This window comes from Thamnophis elegans, chromosome 2, assembly GCF_009769535.1.
Source record: "Thamnophis elegans isolate rThaEle1 chromosome 2, rThaEle1.pri, whole genome shotgun sequence".
Taxonomy (NCBI): Eukaryota; Metazoa; Chordata; class Lepidosauria; order Squamata; family Colubridae; genus Thamnophis; species Thamnophis elegans.
The window spans coordinates 116,008,546-116,026,720 of record NC_045542.1 but is presented as its reverse complement, the minus strand read 5'-3'; the positions used below and the strand labels follow the sequence as shown (position 1 = coordinate 116,026,720).

The following is an 18,175-nucleotide window of genomic DNA, read 5'->3' as shown; positions in this document are numbered from 1 at the left end:
TCAAATCTATGTGAGCTGTATTTTCTCACGGAATTGACATATTTAAGCAATTATACTTCAAGTTTATGAAAGGCAAAGGGATGATTTCCCTACTTAAGTTATGAAGTTATGGATATTTTTATGGCTGTGCTAGTCAATAATACCCACAATCAATATCTTTATAGTGGATTATAAAAACTACTAAAAGAGTTCCAGATGAAGACGAAAAAGTTCCAATCCTGGAACCTCACATTTCTCAAAGCCTACTTCATGTATAAAATAAACACTGGAATGCCTATAGTTCCTTAGGTGCCTAATCGGGGCTGGATTTAACAAACACGTCAAATTATAGGTAGACCTTGGGTTACGGCTGCTTGTTCAGTGATCAAAGTTATGATGGTGCTGAATACAGGGGACCTATGAAGAGTCCTTGAAGTTGAGGCTGTTGCAATGTCCCAATGGTAACATGATCGTGATTCAGGCACTTGGAAACTGGCTTGCAAAAGAGTTGAAGTGTCCTCAGTTGCATGAAGGCCATTTGTGACCTTCCCTGCTGGCTTCCCACAAGCAAAATCAATGGGGAAGCAGGCAGGAGGTCATTTCTACAAGTCTTTACCACTGTCTTTACCGCTGTCACTTTTTCACCTGCCTGACCACCTGTGCTCTGTAGTGTCTGCCTGTGGCACTGCTAGCCTGCATTCTGTAGTGGCCATCCATGGTACCCATCTGCCTATGCCCCATCACTTTTGCCCACAGTACTCATCTATCAGCACTACATAATGCCTGCATGAAGCAGCTGCCTACTCATCCACACTCCCTAGTGCTTGCTCATGGTATGCACCCGCCCATCCTCACTCCCTAGTGCTTGCTGTGGCACCCCCCCCTTCTGTAGTATCTGCTCATGGCACCCTTGTGCCCTCCTGCATTCTATTAACACCTATCCAGGCTAATCAGAGCTAAATCCAGGAACATTTCCTTACAGTTAGAATAATTAATCAGTGGAACACCTTGCCTTCAGAAACTGTGAATATTTTCAACACTAGAAGTTTTTAAGAAGAGATTGTCTGAAATAGTATAGGGTTTCCAGCCTGAGCAGGGGGTTGGACTAGAAGACCTCCAAGGTTCCTTCCAACTATGAAAAAGACCAAGGCTCTACTTTCTTAATTTAGGTGACACATACTTGTTCGGCTATGAACTACAGCAGGCACTATTGTATGATGTGGGAAGATGGGGTACAATGTTATCACATAGTCAGTGTTAGGTCGAAGGTTGCTGAGCAAGAACGAAGTAGAACTGGCATCAAGATTCACTTCTTCAGCTTCAGCTTCACCTTTTAGGAGGAAAAATAAAGATAATTTTAGAAATGTACTTTAAAAAGTGATGAAAAACATAAAGGATCACTGGATTGTGCTACTTCTTTAAAGATGTCAATAAAGTTACAGCTCAAATTCGTATCTTATTCTTCATTCTTGATTTCTTAACATTGAGAATTAAAGACTGAACTATTTGGCTAATTCAGGAAAACAAAATATTGATAAATAAGGGTTGTTTCCTTTTAAAACAAGTTTTCCCAACCTGGCATTTTCCACAGGTTTTCCAGCATTCTAGGAAATGCAAGTTGAGAGTACCTACAGTGGTTAAAGCATCAAGTTAGAAACCAAGTGACTGGGAGACTGGGAGTTCTAGTCCAGCCTCTGAGTGACCTTGAGTCAGTTACTCTCAGCCCCAGGAAAAGGCAATGGCAAATAACTTCAAAAAAAATATTGCCAAAAAAACTAGAGACTTTGGCTAGGCAGTTAACAGAAGTCAACAGTCACTTGATGGAAACACACAGAGTTAGCCAGAAGCCACGTGGTGGACTCAAAGAAACTACTTTGAGTCAGAGCCAAAAGTGAGGGACAATATCCATTCTCTTTCTGGACCTTGACTTAATTTCTCTAATCCATCTTTTTCCTTATTTTTCTTACTTTCTTTCCTTCTGATACTCTCTTCTGTCTTTCCCCCAACAGCAGATTGAAGGTTTGAGACAGATACTTAACAGAAATCTGAACTGATCATTTCTGGGAGCTTTGAAAAATTAAGCCACATGCTATACGGAACTAGACTGAAGGCTGTAGGTGGCTCTAGGACTGAAAGTCGCCCACACTTCCTTCTAATACAACAGCTACAGGAGTCCATTTATACATCTCTCCAGACTGGGGCTCAGTTGCTTTCCACTTGATCCCATGTAAATCTCCACCCTTATTTCAGAGTATTTAGTATTGCATGGAACTCGTATCTCTAGCTGCTGGAACAAGGAATGGAGACCATTTTAGCATAGACCATTTAGTCTAAAGTGGATTAGAAGAACTATCTAGAGAGCATTGACAGACAAATGACAGTGACAGACACAGGGACCCCCCCCTTTTCTTTTTGCACAGGCTTTCTTTCTGATTGAGTCACACCAAGCAAAGCAGCAAGCAGAAGCAACAGTTGATGGTGATCTCATCAACTTTCATTTTGGTGCCCACAGGGCCAGAATTCTCTTCTAGGCAGATAAACTCCCTTGGCAGCAGGTGTGGCCAGACACTGGGTGAGGCACTGGGAGAGTTGCCAGGCTATAAGCACCGGCATGGCTGCAGGCTGGGGTGAGGCAGCTCCAGGTGCAGCTTCTGACAAGCACATCAGAACAAGTTGCAGGTAAATATTCCAGTCAGGTCCACTTCCCAGAGCTGGACCTTCTTGCCCAGGAAACCCTAAATTTTGGTAATTTGGTAATGACAGTGATGTTTGGGAGCAGTTGGGGCTGGACATAAAATTATCCTCTTCCCAAATCAATTTGTTCTGACTAGTCAGAGCAAACTTCAACAAACAACAACAGGACTGGGGAGTGTAGTGTGGTTCTCAGACATTGTGCTCCATTCTGCTGAAGGACTCACTTTTCTGCTAGAGTGCAAACGCAGTATAATCTAAAGAAGCATGGCAATTCCTGTTTCCCCCCTCATCCCTGTGACTCAGGAGATAGAGAACTACCGATGAGGTTAAGGGGAAGCTGCAGCACCAGCCATGTATTTCCTGTTCCAGTTCAGCTCCCGTATTCCCTGAAGCAATTTAACTAATTGCTTTTTGAGAAAAGAATCTTTCTGAAACTTAGCACTTCTAACCCCAAAGATCACCCCTGTCAAGTTTTGCACTAACCTCTAGCTACGTAAGTGAGCCGGTAGCCTTGTAGGGCTTCATTCAGATCAGCTGCCCAGGATAGTCTGAGGAAAAATGGTCCTGTTTCTAACACCCGAAAATTTGTCACGCCAGACAGCATCTCTGCAAGGAAAACAAAGAATCAATGGGGTAGGTTCTTCACATTCACTTGAGTTCCAGACACAAAGTGTTATGAGAGAACTTATTGTCAGGCGTGGAAGCCATCTTTTACATTGGGCCTTCAGGCCTGATACATTTTCCACTTTGGGAAAATGGGAGTGGGGATTATATGGAGTATGGGTGATATATAGTCAAAATAACATTCCTTTCTCAGAGAGTCAAAGACATCTTGCCCTGCAGCTGCGATGATGTAACTGGGAGTCATCTCCAATTTTGGATGGTGCCTGATTGGATCATGTGATGGACATGTGGGTGCTGGGCGGGGACTTTTGGGTGGGGAAAACCTAGAAAATTTCAGATTTGTGTTTTCCCAGATGTGCCAATATGGCATTTCTAATAAAATGGAATTTTGAGGAAACTCAAGCCTCTGAGTCTTCTTTCATTGGGGGTCCTGACACTTATACTAATAGGAATCTGTAGAGACATTTTCATTCATAGTGGAATGAGCTAAATGCGCAAAATGGCAAAGCCATCTCCAGCCAGGCTCCCTTCAGAGCTCCAGGAATACAACACCTGTAGTACCTCAACTATTAGGTTGCCTGGAACTAATGAATGTAACCCCAACATCTGAAGGGATAATGGTTGCCAAAAAAAAAACCTGCATTGTAAAATTATGCTGGCAACACATTTAAAAGTGACAGAGGATAATGAACAGGTTTCAGCTGTTACAAAAAGGGTATTACAGAAGGGTATTTCTTCCTGACTTCAGACAGTGAAAGTTATAAAAATGGTGCAGACAAGACACGAGTGAGAAAAGACAGTCCTTGAACACAAGGTCCAAAGCTATATAGGGCGCTAAAGATCAATTGCAGGACTTTGACTAATACTCAAAATGGACCTGTAGTCAGTGCAGTAGTTTCAAAACATACATGAAGTGTTTCCTGGGGTCAGCCCAATAGCAGCCTAGCTGTGATAATGTGAGATAGTCATAGGCAAGTGGGGGGGATATTCTGATGAGAACAGAACACACTAACAAATTAATGCATTAATTTTTAATATGAAGTCATTTTTGAGCAGAGCACAACTCTTGATGACATACATGGAGGTATATGTCGAGTTTCTTGGGTATGATGCCTAAATAAAGTCAACTTCAAAGACAATAATGGTGAATGCATATCTGCGCTATCTTGGAGGCTATTTGGAACTCCAATGCCATCTTGTAAAAGAGCTTAAACTCCTGTATTACCTGGGTTGCCCAGAAATAAATGCATAACAATATCAGACTTTTTATTATGTTTTTTCTTGGCTTCCCAGAAGATAGCCATGAACTTATTCTACACACCAGCTTTCTGTCTCTGCAATCAAAAAACTGTGGCTATATCCTGGACTATAGTAATACACAGAAACTACATAACTGGAAATTCTACATATTATACATGACAAGATTACATAGACACCCAAAGAAGCACAAGTGGGATTTTATACCCAAGAAATCTGAAGGCACCAAATTCTAGACTTATTTGGGAGAAATTTTAAAAGGAAATGTATCAAGAAATGTCAAATAAATTACAGAATCTCAATATATCAAAGATGGGCTTATTACTCACGTGTCCGTCCTTTGCCAGAAACTGATTCTCCAATGCGGTTGGCATACTGAGCTATAACAGTGACCAGGTAATCTGTCCCACTTTTCAAGCCACGGAGTACAGTGCTTGTCTCACCAGATCCCACACTGACCTGTTTAATATCCAGAATGGATCTGTTATCACTCATTAACTGCCACCATATCTAATCACATATGAAAATAGTATCTGTGTGAAATTTACATTCTACTATTTCTGGTATTTCTCAAAGAAAAATTGCTTGAGGGGGGACAAGTAATACTTAACTCCTCCTACCTCCATACTACTTTCCTGATAAAAAATTATTACTACAATACTAAAATTAATTTCTACTGGGAATAAATAAAATGTCTTTTTTCAGAACTGTGTTAGGGCTTTATATAAAAATAAAAATTCCTCTTCTATGCAAATTACAAAAAGAAAAATACTTTATTCATCTGATGTTTACTGCATATTGTTTGCAAATCATCTAACACATTTAATGTTCATCTTATACTACTTGCAAATCATGTCACATGTTCACCTCGCATTTCTTGCACTAAAGTGTTAATCACAATTTACTAGATGGAAGGATTGCTTAAAACAACTTTAGACAGAATAACAGAGTGATTGAAGCAGGGCCCTGCTTCATTATCACCTCAATTTGTCAAATTACCACTACCCAAGTTAGTCTCTTCTATTATAAAATACTTCTAATACACACACACAAACACACACAAGAAAATGACAGCTCTGTTATACAGCCAAAACGACTTTAAGTAAATAAGAACTGGACAGTGATCAAAGGAATCGGACGGGGTAACTGGCTCAAGATGTAAGTTACATTCTTAAAAAGATAAAGTGATGAGACAACTCCCTTAGAATGCAGGGCGGACACTGGACCTTTCATCCTTTTTTATAAACAAAAATTCAATATTATTATGTCAACTGTAACAATGTGTGTCAACTAAAAAAGCACTGTGGAACATGAGCTGGTCCGAAAACAGACAAAGTTTGTTAGTGTTTTATGTTGTTGTTTTAATAGGGAGAGGGATGGCATTAATATAATCTTGATAATGTACCCTCCACTTCTTTTCAGACCAAAAAAGGGCCTTACCCCCACATTAGTTGTATGCATAATATTTTATCCTGGGAAATGTCACCCCCAGAACACCACAAACCACTTCCTATTCCAGAAGGTTCACTTCCAGAAAACTGCTGTATCAGCCCCAGAATGGATTGACTAATGTGGTCTTGGAAGAAAAATAGGACAATTCAGAATTCCCCCAAAACGAATGTTTTGCACACATGTATCTGCCGCATTAAAACTGCCCTCCTTTATAGCTGAACATAGCTAAATTCACTTCTGAGAAAGCATGAGGCTTGCACTATGAAAAATACTCACCTCCTGCCTTTCTGACATGACTTGTTGCCCCAGGCCAGTCAAAGGTACATACTGAATTTTATATCCAATTACAGGGCCACCAGCTGCTGTCCAACGGATCCTTAGCATGTCTCTTCCTTGTTCCACGAAGACCAGGTTGGAAGGACCATTGTAGGCACCTTAGGGAAAGAAAAAGCAGAGAAAACGACAGAAATCAGGTTTCTTGTTGACACAAACCATTACAGACAGTTGTGGACATGGAAAGGAAAGGCTAAGCATGTCAGAAAAACTGAAAGGATCCATCAAATGCAGAGTGACAGCGTTGACATCAATAGGAACTGCGGCCTGCAATGGAAGGACAGAACGCTCCATTTGCTGACATTTCAAGTCAAATCAACAAAAACAGGAGATCAGTGGCCCTGACCTCAGCTTCCTCCAATATTGTTTCCATGGAAAAAAGAGAAGAACAAAATTCAGATGTTCACTGAAAGGAAAGTTCTGAAAGTTATATAGCACAATAAACCGAACACTGAAGTCCTCCAAATCCTTTACCTATTGTCTGGAGGATGCCTCCTGTGCTGGCACACACCTTCTGTGACACCAGTGGCAGGAGGGATGCCAGGATTTTGAAATCAGTAACATAGAAGGAATAGTCTTCCGTGGGTGTGGAAGCCACTCGGTCAAGCTCCTTCCGGTCTGCATTTTTGATACCTGGGTGAAGGAGAGAGAAAAGAAGCACCTTGCGTTAGCTCCAAACCTCCTTTAAACAATTGCTATATTCTTGCAGTAGTTGGTCTTTTTCACACTGGCAGAAACTCTCAAAATAAATCAGGCTTTGATCACCAAGGTAAATTTTGCTACTATTTAAGCTGAGATTGAGAAACTGGAGTGCTTAGACATTTTGGATTTCACTTCTATCAGCCCCTGGCCAAATTGATCAAAGGGAAAAAATATGGAAGCCTTAAACCAAAACATATGGAGGCCTCCTGAAGCTATAAACCTGATTTAATCCTTGTAATTTAGAAAGATACTATAATCTGAATTCCATGGAAGGGCACATCTTTTGCATGCACTTCAATATCCAACATTTTTAGAGAGGGCTGAGAAAAACTCCAGCCTCTAGACCTAAAGAATAGTTGAGGCCAGTTAAGCTCTGCCAGTTCTTGTCCCAGTTGCTTTTAATCCAAATATGCTAAATTTCCACCACAGAAACTTGGTGGAAAACAGTAACAGTTGCTCCAAGCTCTCTGGGGAGGCATTTTGTCCTTCTTCAAAACATGCTTGGGGAGAACTGGGAGTCTTTTATGGTTTTGCTGAAAAAAAAATGCTTCCACACATATATTATACACTAACATCTCTAATTTGAAATCCATATTAGGACTATGCTTTTCTTAGGCAAATGCCAAAAATGCATGTAAAATCTTTCCTCTGCCCTTTGAGATTTCTTCAGTGGGCAATACATTAAAAAGATTTTGGAAAAATAGGAAAAGAGACATTATTAAAGATATTAAAATGGTAATGTCTTCATAATCAGGGTGGTGAGATGAATATCTTACTTGATGAAGAAATGTGGAGATTTTGAAAGCCTGTACATTTTTGTGGCTTTTGAGTTGATTTAATAAAAGCATTGAGATTTTAGGGATTTCTCCTGCCAAAAATAGTGCTTGTGTTTTCTGTATAACTGAAATTGATATATTTACCTTTATTTTTGATGCACTTCATTTGCATTGGTGGTGGGAGTCAGAATTTTTAAAAAAAAAAAATTAAATTCTAATCTGGGAAAATATTCCTCTGTGTACCAAGAACAATGCATCAATAAACAATTGCTTTCTGTAACATTTAGCCAGAGTGTTGCATTATAGTTGTATAACTGAATTCTCAGTTTGCAAGTGCAGACTTCCCCAGGCTTACCGGAGGCATAAGCAAAGTCTGATTTAACCCTCGTAATTTCAAAAGATACTATAATCTGATTTAAGAGGGGAGTGATTCCAGGATTAATAAACCTAGAGGGCCCCTCCCGTGCTTGCAATGTTCTCAATCTTACCTAGCCCTAAAGTGGCAAGTAAGAACTGGTATATGCATTTCACGTACCACCCATCCAATATGTTTTTCTTTCAGCAAACAGTTAACAAGGGGGAGGTGATGAGAAGTAGTGACTGGTGCAGAGGGAGAAAGTCCCATTAAATTTGTCCTTATTTGATATCCATCCTGTGCTGCAAGATCACTCACCCACTGCAAAGACTTTAATGCCTTGATTCTTCAGTTTTAAGGCCGTCTGCTCAACCTCATCCTGAGACTTTCCATCAGTAATGAGAATACAGATCTAAGGGGGAGAAATGCAATATACTACATCACACAAAGACTTAAGCTCAATTCTTTTTGAAGAACAGCTCAGTGTATGCTCAGCCTGACCACCTGCAGTTAGATGGCTGAGGCAAAAATAAAGGTCAGGACTGCTAAACACATTTCTGGGAACCTACACCCTTATTTCAGAACACCAGTAAGAGTTATTATTTAATATCGGTCCATTAACAATATGTAGCGTTTAAATGTCCCTTATGGGGTGTTTTGCTTACATTACATGATGAAGCTAGAATAGGAAAGATATTCCTCATACAGCCCTTAAAATTAAAAAAAGGTGAGGTTTAAGTGCTGTATCCATTCAGCATTCATGGAGCAACAGATCATACTTCTACTGACAAACATGATTTTTTCAATATTATAAGAGGCTAAAAATGGCTGTCAGAATGGTCAAAACCTGTAAGATTCTGCCCAGGATTCTCTGGCCATTCCCTTCTCTTTCTGTTGGGGCAGTAAAAGTTTTCACAATACCTTTGGAATGTTAGGCCGGAGCTGATTGGCCCCAAATAGGTTATCTGCTACGTAACGCAGTCCTGCTCCTGTGCGAGTATTCCCGCCCTTGAAGGCTATCTCTTGGACTGCCCGTATCACTTCCGTTCCATTGAGAAAGTCCGAGAATTTGAACTCAGTCCTGGAATCAAATGAAATTAAAAGCAATTAAGCAGAAGCAAGAGCAGGAACCACACTATTACTTGAAAGCCCATCAGTTGAGAGAGGAAGGATTTCCCAGAAATGCTCTATAACCAAATTTTTGTTGTCTTTTTTTTTAAAAAAAGAATCAATCTCAGGCTTTTTTGGGAGGTTTTCAACATTATAAATAGTGTACTTGGCTCCTCTTACAAGTAACAGGCAATTATGTCATGAATGCAGTTTTGTTTGTCTTTAGAGTGAACATGAATCTCAAGAATATGTACAAAATACACTCACACTGCAGCCCCTTCTGTGGCCAGCTGGCAGTATTTAACAAGTTACTCAATGCACATCTTCTAATCAAATAGATTTACTCTGCAAATAGAGTAAAGAAAGGGAGTACATCTTTCTCTTTCTCTTGAGAACTTCAGTCTGGCTATTTTGAGGGTCACCCTTTAGGAATAGAGGATAAGGGCCTGGAGGCTAAAACATATAAAGAACAGTTGATGGAATTGGGTATGTCTAGTTTAATGAAAAGGACGACTACGGGTGACATGATAACAATGTTCTGATTTCTCAGGGGCTGCCGCAAAGAAGAGGGGGTCAAGCTATTTTCCAAAGCACCTGCAGGAAGGACAAGAAACAATGGATGGAAACTAATCAAGAAGAGAAGCAACCTAGAACTAAGGAGAAATGTCCTGACAGAACAATTAATCAGTTTAGAAGTTGTGAGTGGTCCAAAACGGTAGATTTTAAAGAAGAAATTGGACAACCATTTGTCTAAAATGGTATAGGATTTCCTGCCTGAGCAGGAGGTTGGATTATACAACCTCCAAGGTCCCTTCCAACTTGTTATTCTAGATGGTTAGAAGTAAATAGAGTTTTAATTGCAAGTGAAACCAGTTAAAAGTTCTTTGTGATTTGACCTCTCAATCTTCTCCAGACCAGTACTTTTTAGGTGCACTGAGTTCAACTCCCAGATTGCATGGTACCAGTCTGGGAGAAGGCATTGAACATCATATTCACTATTGTGGCCACCTAGGAGACTCAAAGAACTCTACATGTCATGAAGGCAAACTGATTGACCCCAGCATTTAGTGAAATTATGTCTTGAGAGTATAGTAGCCCCATTTATCCAAGTCAGTAACACAGCTGTTCTCCAAGAATTTGTCTGAAGTAAGTAACATGAAAAGCAAGTAACTAGGACTCACCTGGGGTCATCACTGTACTGCACAACTGCATAACGTACCCCGTTCACACCCACCACATTGATAAAAGGAACAACCAGGCCTTCCATGAAGGATCGGATCATGCGGAAATTTCCCCTGCCAATGCTAGAGGATCCATCTATCAGGAATGCAATGTCGGCCAGGTATACATTGGTGCAGACCACTGCAAGGCAACATCAACTGGTCAGGAGGCTTACCTTCATCAGTGGATCCCCTCCATCCATTTATATTACAAGGCAAAAGAACAGCAGGAGCTGGGCTTGGTCTACACATAGTTATATACTAGCTTGAGGCTTTAGTCCCACAGAGCCAGACTGAATCATTCCTAGAAAAAAGGTCTACAGTTTCTGCATACTTCATACATCAAGTCCATAATTTGACCATTAAAGTTATTATACAATAAAAGAGAGAAAAAAAATCCCTGGCTTAATAACCACTGTGATAAGACTACAGATAGTCCTTGACTTATAACCATTATTGGGACCAGAATTTTCATCGCTAAGCAAGGCAGTTGTTAAGTGAGTTGCCCCTGATTTTACAATCTTTTTTTTTTGCCATGGCTAAGTGAATCACTGCAGTTATTAAGTGAATCATGTGGTGGTTAAGCAAACTTGGCTTCCCTCATCGACTTTGCTTATTGGAAGCAGCTGGAAAAGTCAAAAATGGCAAGCACAGTTGCGATGCTTCAACTGTTGTAAATACAACCTGGTTTCCATGTCCTCAAATTTTGATCATAGGACTGTGGAGATGTTGCAACTATTGCACAAGGACGGTGTTAAGCCACTTTTTCAGTGCTGTTCAAACTGTTGCTAAAAAACCGATTGTATATTGAAAACTATCTGTATTCAGGACCAGGGAATTTGAGCTAAGAGGCGGCATTCAGAAAGGGAACTACAATCTAAAACAGACAGACTACAATAAACTTTTTATTCCTTTCTTTCAAAAGGTATGGCAGAATCAAAATCAGGGAATGGAATCTTTAATTTCTGAGGTTTTGTTTCTTATTGGGACAGTCAGTTTGGTCTAGTTCTGTGATGGCGAACTTATGGCAGCCTCTCTGTGGGTACACGAGCCATCGCCCACCTCAGCTCCACCCCACATGTGTGCTTGCCTCCCACCAGTAAACTGATTTTCTAGTCTGCCATGCATGCGGAAGATGAGTGCGCATGGGACTGGGGGAAGCACGGGAGGCGGTGCTCCTCCATGCTCCATTTTTGGTGCCAGGAAGCTTCAGGGAGGGTCTCCAGAGCATGGGGGAGTCCATTTTTGCCCTCCTGGAGGCTTGAGGAAAGCCTCCGGGGCCTAGAGAGGACAAAAAATGAGCCTCCCGGAAGTTCTAGAAGTCCAGAAATGGGCCTGTTTCTGGCCTCCAGAGCCTGGTGGAGGCCATTTTCACCCTCCCAGAGGCTCAAGGAAAGCCTCCAGAGCCTGGGGAAGGCAGAAATGCCCCCTCTGCCATGGTGTAGGAGGCAGAGTAGGACACACGAGGTGGGAGGGTGTCGCACAATCATTTTTGGCACATGAGGAGAAAAAGGTTAGCCATCACTGGTCTAGTGGTTAAGGCACCAGAGCAGAAAGCAGGGGACCGTGAGTTCAGATCCCATTTTAGTCATGAAGGCCAACTGGGTGACTTTGGGCCAGTAACTCTCCCTCACCTTCCAGGGTGGTGGTTGAGAGGAAAATAGGAGGAGGAAGGGGTATTGGGTATATTCACTACCTTGAATTATTCCTTTGTAAAAATAATAAAATTGGTCAAAGCAATTATTAGTATTAAATGACTTTGAAAATTGGTAACATTGAGGAGAAAAAAACAGAAGTTCTTTCCTCCTATTGCATAGCTGTTATGAAACTATAATTAAGAATGGTGTACCAGGTACGTTCTGTAATTTATTTATTTATTTATTTTAAAAAATTATACTCTATAAAAGTGCTTTTAAATACACAAAGTTGTAAAAAGTAAACCTGGCCATGTTCAACTTCATTCATGAGCTCTCAATCCCCCTATAGTTTCTGGAGACTTCCAAATGAACTCCAGTATCTAATCCTTGCTCTCCTATTACACCAGGTGTGCTAGAAGTAAAATCATACCATATGGTGCTCTTTGTAGCTCTCCAAGATTTCACATGGTGTTTTTACAAATTCTTCTCTCTAGGGTCCTTCTCTAACAGAGGAACAGCTTTACCTCTTAGCTTTACTGAGTTTCCTGCTATCCCTTGCCTAGCCAACACAGTGGCTGAACGAAGTGCAAAAGACAGATGTTGGTGTTATAATCTATAAGGCTGCCATGAAGAATTAAACTAACCAGGACTCACCTCTCTCCCTTTTTTGAGCCATGACTTGTATGGAAGCAAAGAATACCGCATGGAGTGCTGCGAGGAACAACATTTTGCTTCTCATGGTGGGAGTCTGAAAAAAGAATAAGAGATGGAAACATGCTCAATTCTTCAGACTGGGAATCAAGAGCTGAACAAGTTTATCATGAATAGTATTGTCCTCGTCTCCAACCCAGGACCACATATAAGTGGCAAAAAGGGTATTCACGTTGCTTATTTATATGCTACTTTTATATCTCATTGTTTCTCTGGAAATAGACTTCCTATAATTTTATGTTGTCTGCTTAACCATGGTCAGAGAAGAATAAAATAATAACAGAGTTGGGAGGTACCTTGGGGGTCTTCTAGTCCAACCCCTACTTAGTCAGGGAACCCTACACCACTTCAGACAAATGGTTATCCAATCTCTTCTTCAAAACTTCCAGGAAATGATGATTGCAAAGACCTGAGTTTATTAATAGGAAAAAATCAGGCAGTAAAGAATGGAATATTAAATATTAGCCGCCCAGAGTCCTACGGGATTGGGCGGCATACAAATCTATTAAATTACTAATTACTAAAGAGTCATAGCCTCAGCTATCAACCTTCTCCAAATCAATAGCCTTCCCAAATTTAGGATTGCCATCCCCATCAGCTACAGCCTGCATGCCCAGAAATGTTAAGGAATGATAGAAATTATAATGCAAAATCTCTGGGTGACATAAAGTTGAGGAACTGCTCTTCAGTACACATGCTGATAGAAGAAAGCAGGTGGCATACAAGACCAAAACCATGAAGAAAGCCTTAGTTAAAATGATTACTTTCTTTGGTTTCCACCTGCACACTAGGAAGGAACAATCGAGTTATTATTGGTCCAAATGCATTTATAAATTAGTTCCATCTGTTTCTCACATTAAAATGTTTTGGCTACGCACAAATCGATATTCAAATAAATATATTTTATTAGAAATATGCAGGTCTTAATATATTTCATTCAAAATTTCCACTTTAAATGCATAGTTAATTGAGAACTACATTGCAAAATCCAGACAAGACTGAAATTCAAACAATGATAATATGTATGTGTGTGTGTGTGTGTGTGTATGTATGTATGTATGTATGTGTATATCTATATCTATATCTATATCTATATCTATATCTATATCTATATTTATATCTATCTATCTATCTATCTATCTATCTAATCTATCTATCTATCTCTCTCTCTATATATATATATGTATGTATGTATGTATGTATGTATATATGTATATGTATATGTATGTATGTATGTATGTGTGTGTGTATATATATATATATATATATATATATACTTAAAGTGTGTATATATATATATATATATATATATATATATATATATATATATACTTAAAGTATATATACATACACACACATACATACATACATACATACATACATACATACATACATACATACATACATACACCAGGGGTTGTGACTTTAATATATACCTTTCACCCTGGCCTAGCTGATAAGGAGTCGAGCTCTGTAGCTCAATGGTTAACACATCTGCCTAAGAGGCAATAGAGCACAGGTTCGATTCCCAGCAAGGGTATGGCTAGCTGATGAGAGCTAAATAGCTTGAAATAGATCTATACTAGTCTCCCTTTATTTATTTATCAGCACAAATATAACATACATACATACATACATACATACATACATACATACATATATATATATATATATACATACATATATATATACCCTTCCATGTGTTAAAGTTAATTAATCAGATCATTTAATTTTGGAATTTTCAATGTTTGAATTCTTAAAGCATTTAGACATCTTCATTTATTATTCATAGAAGCACATATCCACACGTGTACATAATAAATGATACCTGATTCTTTTGGATCAACTAAATTGGAAGCTCCAAATATAACAGATGGATCAATTTGAAAGCTCCAGATATGCCTGTAAATCTAGCCATGGTGATTGGCTTTACATGCAGCACTAAATTATATGATTTTTTTAAACACTAGGCTTAACACATATGCAAACCTACATTGTGGTTTATAAACCATGGCTTATGGCTCAACACAATGTATAAATCAGGTTACTATAATCTATTTCATACATACTGCCATTCAGTGGTGCGATTCAACTTTTTTCACTAACGGTTCTGTGGGCCTGGCTTTGTAGGCGTAGCATAGCTTTGTGGGTGTAGCTTTGTGGGCGTGGCAGGGGAACGTTACCGCAAAATCCCCATTCCCTCCCCACCCCACTAACCTCCTTTCCACTAACCTTTGTTTTCCTGTTCAGGGCAACAAAAGAAGATCAGCTGGGAGGCAGCGGAGCTGGGCCAGCCTATTTGCTGGTTCTCCAAACTACTGAAAATTTCTGCTACCGGTTCTCCAGAGCCCGTCAGAACTGCCTGAATACCACCTCTGCTGCCATTTCAGTTTACATACCATAGCTTATTAAACAAATCACCGTTAACTTACTGATGTCTTTCCTCAGAGAGAGTAAGGAAAGGAGCAGGAGGTTAAACACTCAGCTTGCTTCATACAAGATGAAAGTCTTAGCTGACAAAACAGAATACCCATGGTTAAACAAATCATTGTTTAGCATAATGGGTGAACCCAGAACTATCACTTACACAAGGCTTCATTATGGGCCAAACCAGATGATTAAGTGAAAAAGGAAGAACTTCATCCTACTGGAAACAAACTTTCACCTTAATCATCTAGGAGATACTTAGTGGTTAGATCATACCACATACATATTTTCTCTTTGTAATGATCTCCTTTCTTAAAAAAAACAACAAACAGGAATTTTCCCTTTAAAAAAAGAAATTGTGCAAAAATATTGGCTTGGTTTCATCAATTCCTCAATAAATAGACTGCATTCCACTGACATGGAAACTTTTGAAACTTCTAAAAATAAATAGTGCCATATTTTAAATATATACTATATAGGACACTTAAGTATTCATCGTTCTTATAATTCAAATCCAGACTCTAAATTTTTCATGTGGCATTATCTCTCAACCTGAAGTAATGGAAATAATAATGAATTTCTTTACTGGTTCATTCTGTAGACAAATAATTAAGAATCACATTTATTTCTTAAATTTATTTGTCACCCATCTCATTTCAAAACAACTATGGGTCGCTGACAGTGTTAAAAGCTTTGTACAGTTAGTCCTCGACTTACAACAGTTCTTTAAGTGACCGTTCAAAGTTATAACAGCCCTGAAAAAAGTGCCATTGTATGACCATTTTTCACACACCCTTTTCAGCATCCCCATGAGCATGTGATCAAAATTCAGACACACTGACTCATGTTTATGTCGATTGCAGTGTCCTTGTCTCATGTAAGCCCCTTTTGCAACCTTCTGACCAGCAAAGTCAATGGGAAAGCTAGATTCACTTAACAACGGTGTTACTAGCTTAACACCTGCAGCGATTCACTTATCAACTGTGGCAAGAAAAGTTGTAAAATGGGGCAAAACTCACTTAACAAATGTCTCACTTTGTAACATAAATTTTGGGCTCAATTATGGTTGTAAGTCAAGGACTATCTGTAATCATAAAAGATAAATATTTTTAAAACAATGAAAATGTAAGTTGCAGTCAAAATAGAACTATTGTTAAGAGATGGGGAGGGAGGGAGGAGGATGCGGATGGAGGGCAGGTGGGTTTGCTTCTTAATTCATCAACCACTTTAGTATCATAAAATCATAGAATAACAGAATTGAAGGGACCTTGGAGGTCTTCTAGTCCAACCCCCTGCCCAGGCAGGAAACCCTACACCTTCAGACAGATGGCTATCCAACATCTTCTTAAAGACTTCCAATGTTGGAGCATTCACAACTTCTGGTGGCAAGTTGTTCCACTGCTTAATTGTTCTAACTATCAGGAAATTTCTCCTCAGTTCTAAGTTGCTTCTCTCCTTGATTAGTTTCCACCCATTGCTTCTTGTTCTACCCTCAGGTGCTTTGGAGAATAGTTTGACTCCCTCTTCTTTGTGGCAGCCCCTGAGATATTGGAACACTGCTATCGTGTCATGTTCCTGCACTGGATCCCCAAGCCATCTGGCAAACCCAGATCCTCAGGCTCCTGGGGAAGGGTGGAAGGGTAGCAGCCTATCTCACCTCAGGGGGTAAAATATTCCAAAGGGCAGAAACCATGCAGCGAAGGCCATTTCTCTGGACCTCACCAGCCAGAAATCCTTTACCAATGGGACCTAACATGCCTCCTCTGCTGGCATGGTTGGGGTGCACCAATCCTAATGGGATGAGATGGTTTCTTAAGTGACCTGTACCCATGTCATGTAGGGTAAAGGTAATAACCAACACCTTGAATTGCACCTGGAGGCCAATTGACAGCCAGTGCAGCTCACGGAGGAGTAGTGTAATATGGGCCACCGTGGAGGCCTCAAGTACTGCCTGCACCAATGTACTTTGTACCATTTGAGGCTTCCAAATGCTCTCCAAGGGCAGTTCCATGTAGAGCGCATTGCAGTTGTCCAGATGTGAGGGGACCCGAGAATTGAATGCCTGAGCATAGGGACTCTCAATCCAGAATAGGTCAAACTGGTGCACAACACAGAGTTGTGCAAAGACTCTCCTAGCTGTGATTGCTACCTGCTCTTTGAGCAGGAGTCCTGAGTCCAGAAGAAACTCCAAGTTACAGACCATGTCTGCCTGGGACAGTGCCACCCCATCCAGAAATAAGTTAGTTAAAGTCCTGGATCTTGAAATTCCATGCACTCAAAGCCATTCAGTCATGCCAAGGTTCAGCTGAAGCCTGTTGTCCCCCAACCAGGCCCCCATAGCCTCCAGGCATTGTAAGAAGCCAACAACAACACACTTGGATAACTGGGATGGAGTTAAAAAGTTGAGTATCATCAGCTTACTGATGATACCTCAGCCCCTGGTGGTGAATGAGTTCACCCAGCAGCTTCATATAGATATTAAAAAGGGGTCAAGGGAGTACCGAGCCCACAGAGGAGTGGTCATAGGCTAGAGTTCTCACTCCCTATCAACACTGGTTGGGACAGATCTTGGAGAAAAGAGCCACACCAGCACAAAGCTGTGCTGCCCAGGCCCAAACCCTGCAGCCAGCCCAAAAGGATACCAGATAGCATGGTTGATGGTACTGAAGGCCACCAAGAGATCATGGAGAGCAAGGATGGTTGCACTACCTCCATCCCGCTCTTTCTAGAGATCATCAACAACTGCAACCAATGCCATTTCTACCACTATTCTAAGATAGTACTAGCAATAGCCCTTAGACTTATATACCATTCACAGTGCTTTACAGTCCCCCTCTGAACGGTTTACAGAGTCAGCCTATTGCCCCCAACAATTTGGGTCCTCATTTTACCTCAGAA

At 40.3% G+C, this 18,175-nt stretch overlaps 1 protein-coding gene across 1 annotated transcript in view; it reads right to left on the bottom strand.

Moving 5' to 3' along the window:
* COL7A1 (collagen type VII alpha 1 chain) overlaps positions 1–17,480 on the bottom strand; it is a 109,398-nt gene extending 91,918 nt beyond the window's left edge. The window contains exons 1-10 of the mRNA XM_032239099.1: positions 16,935–17,480; positions 12,794–12,887; positions 10,464–10,644; positions 9,094–9,253; positions 8,491–8,584; positions 6,814–6,972; positions 6,283–6,440; positions 4,884–5,013; positions 3,157–3,279; positions 1,160–1,309 (exon numbers count right to left, since the gene is read on the bottom strand). Coding sequence (XP_032094990.1) covers positions 1,160–1,309; positions 3,157–3,279; positions 4,884–5,013; positions 6,283–6,440; positions 6,814–6,972; positions 8,491–8,584; positions 9,094–9,253; positions 10,464–10,644; positions 12,794–12,887; positions 16,935–17,480 — 1,795 coding nt within the window. The remainder of the gene's footprint in view (positions 1–1,159; positions 1,310–3,156; positions 3,280–4,883; positions 5,014–6,282; positions 6,441–6,813; positions 6,973–8,490; positions 8,585–9,093; positions 9,254–10,463; positions 10,645–12,793; positions 12,888–16,934) is intronic.
* Positions 17,481–18,175: the final 695 nt, after the last annotated feature.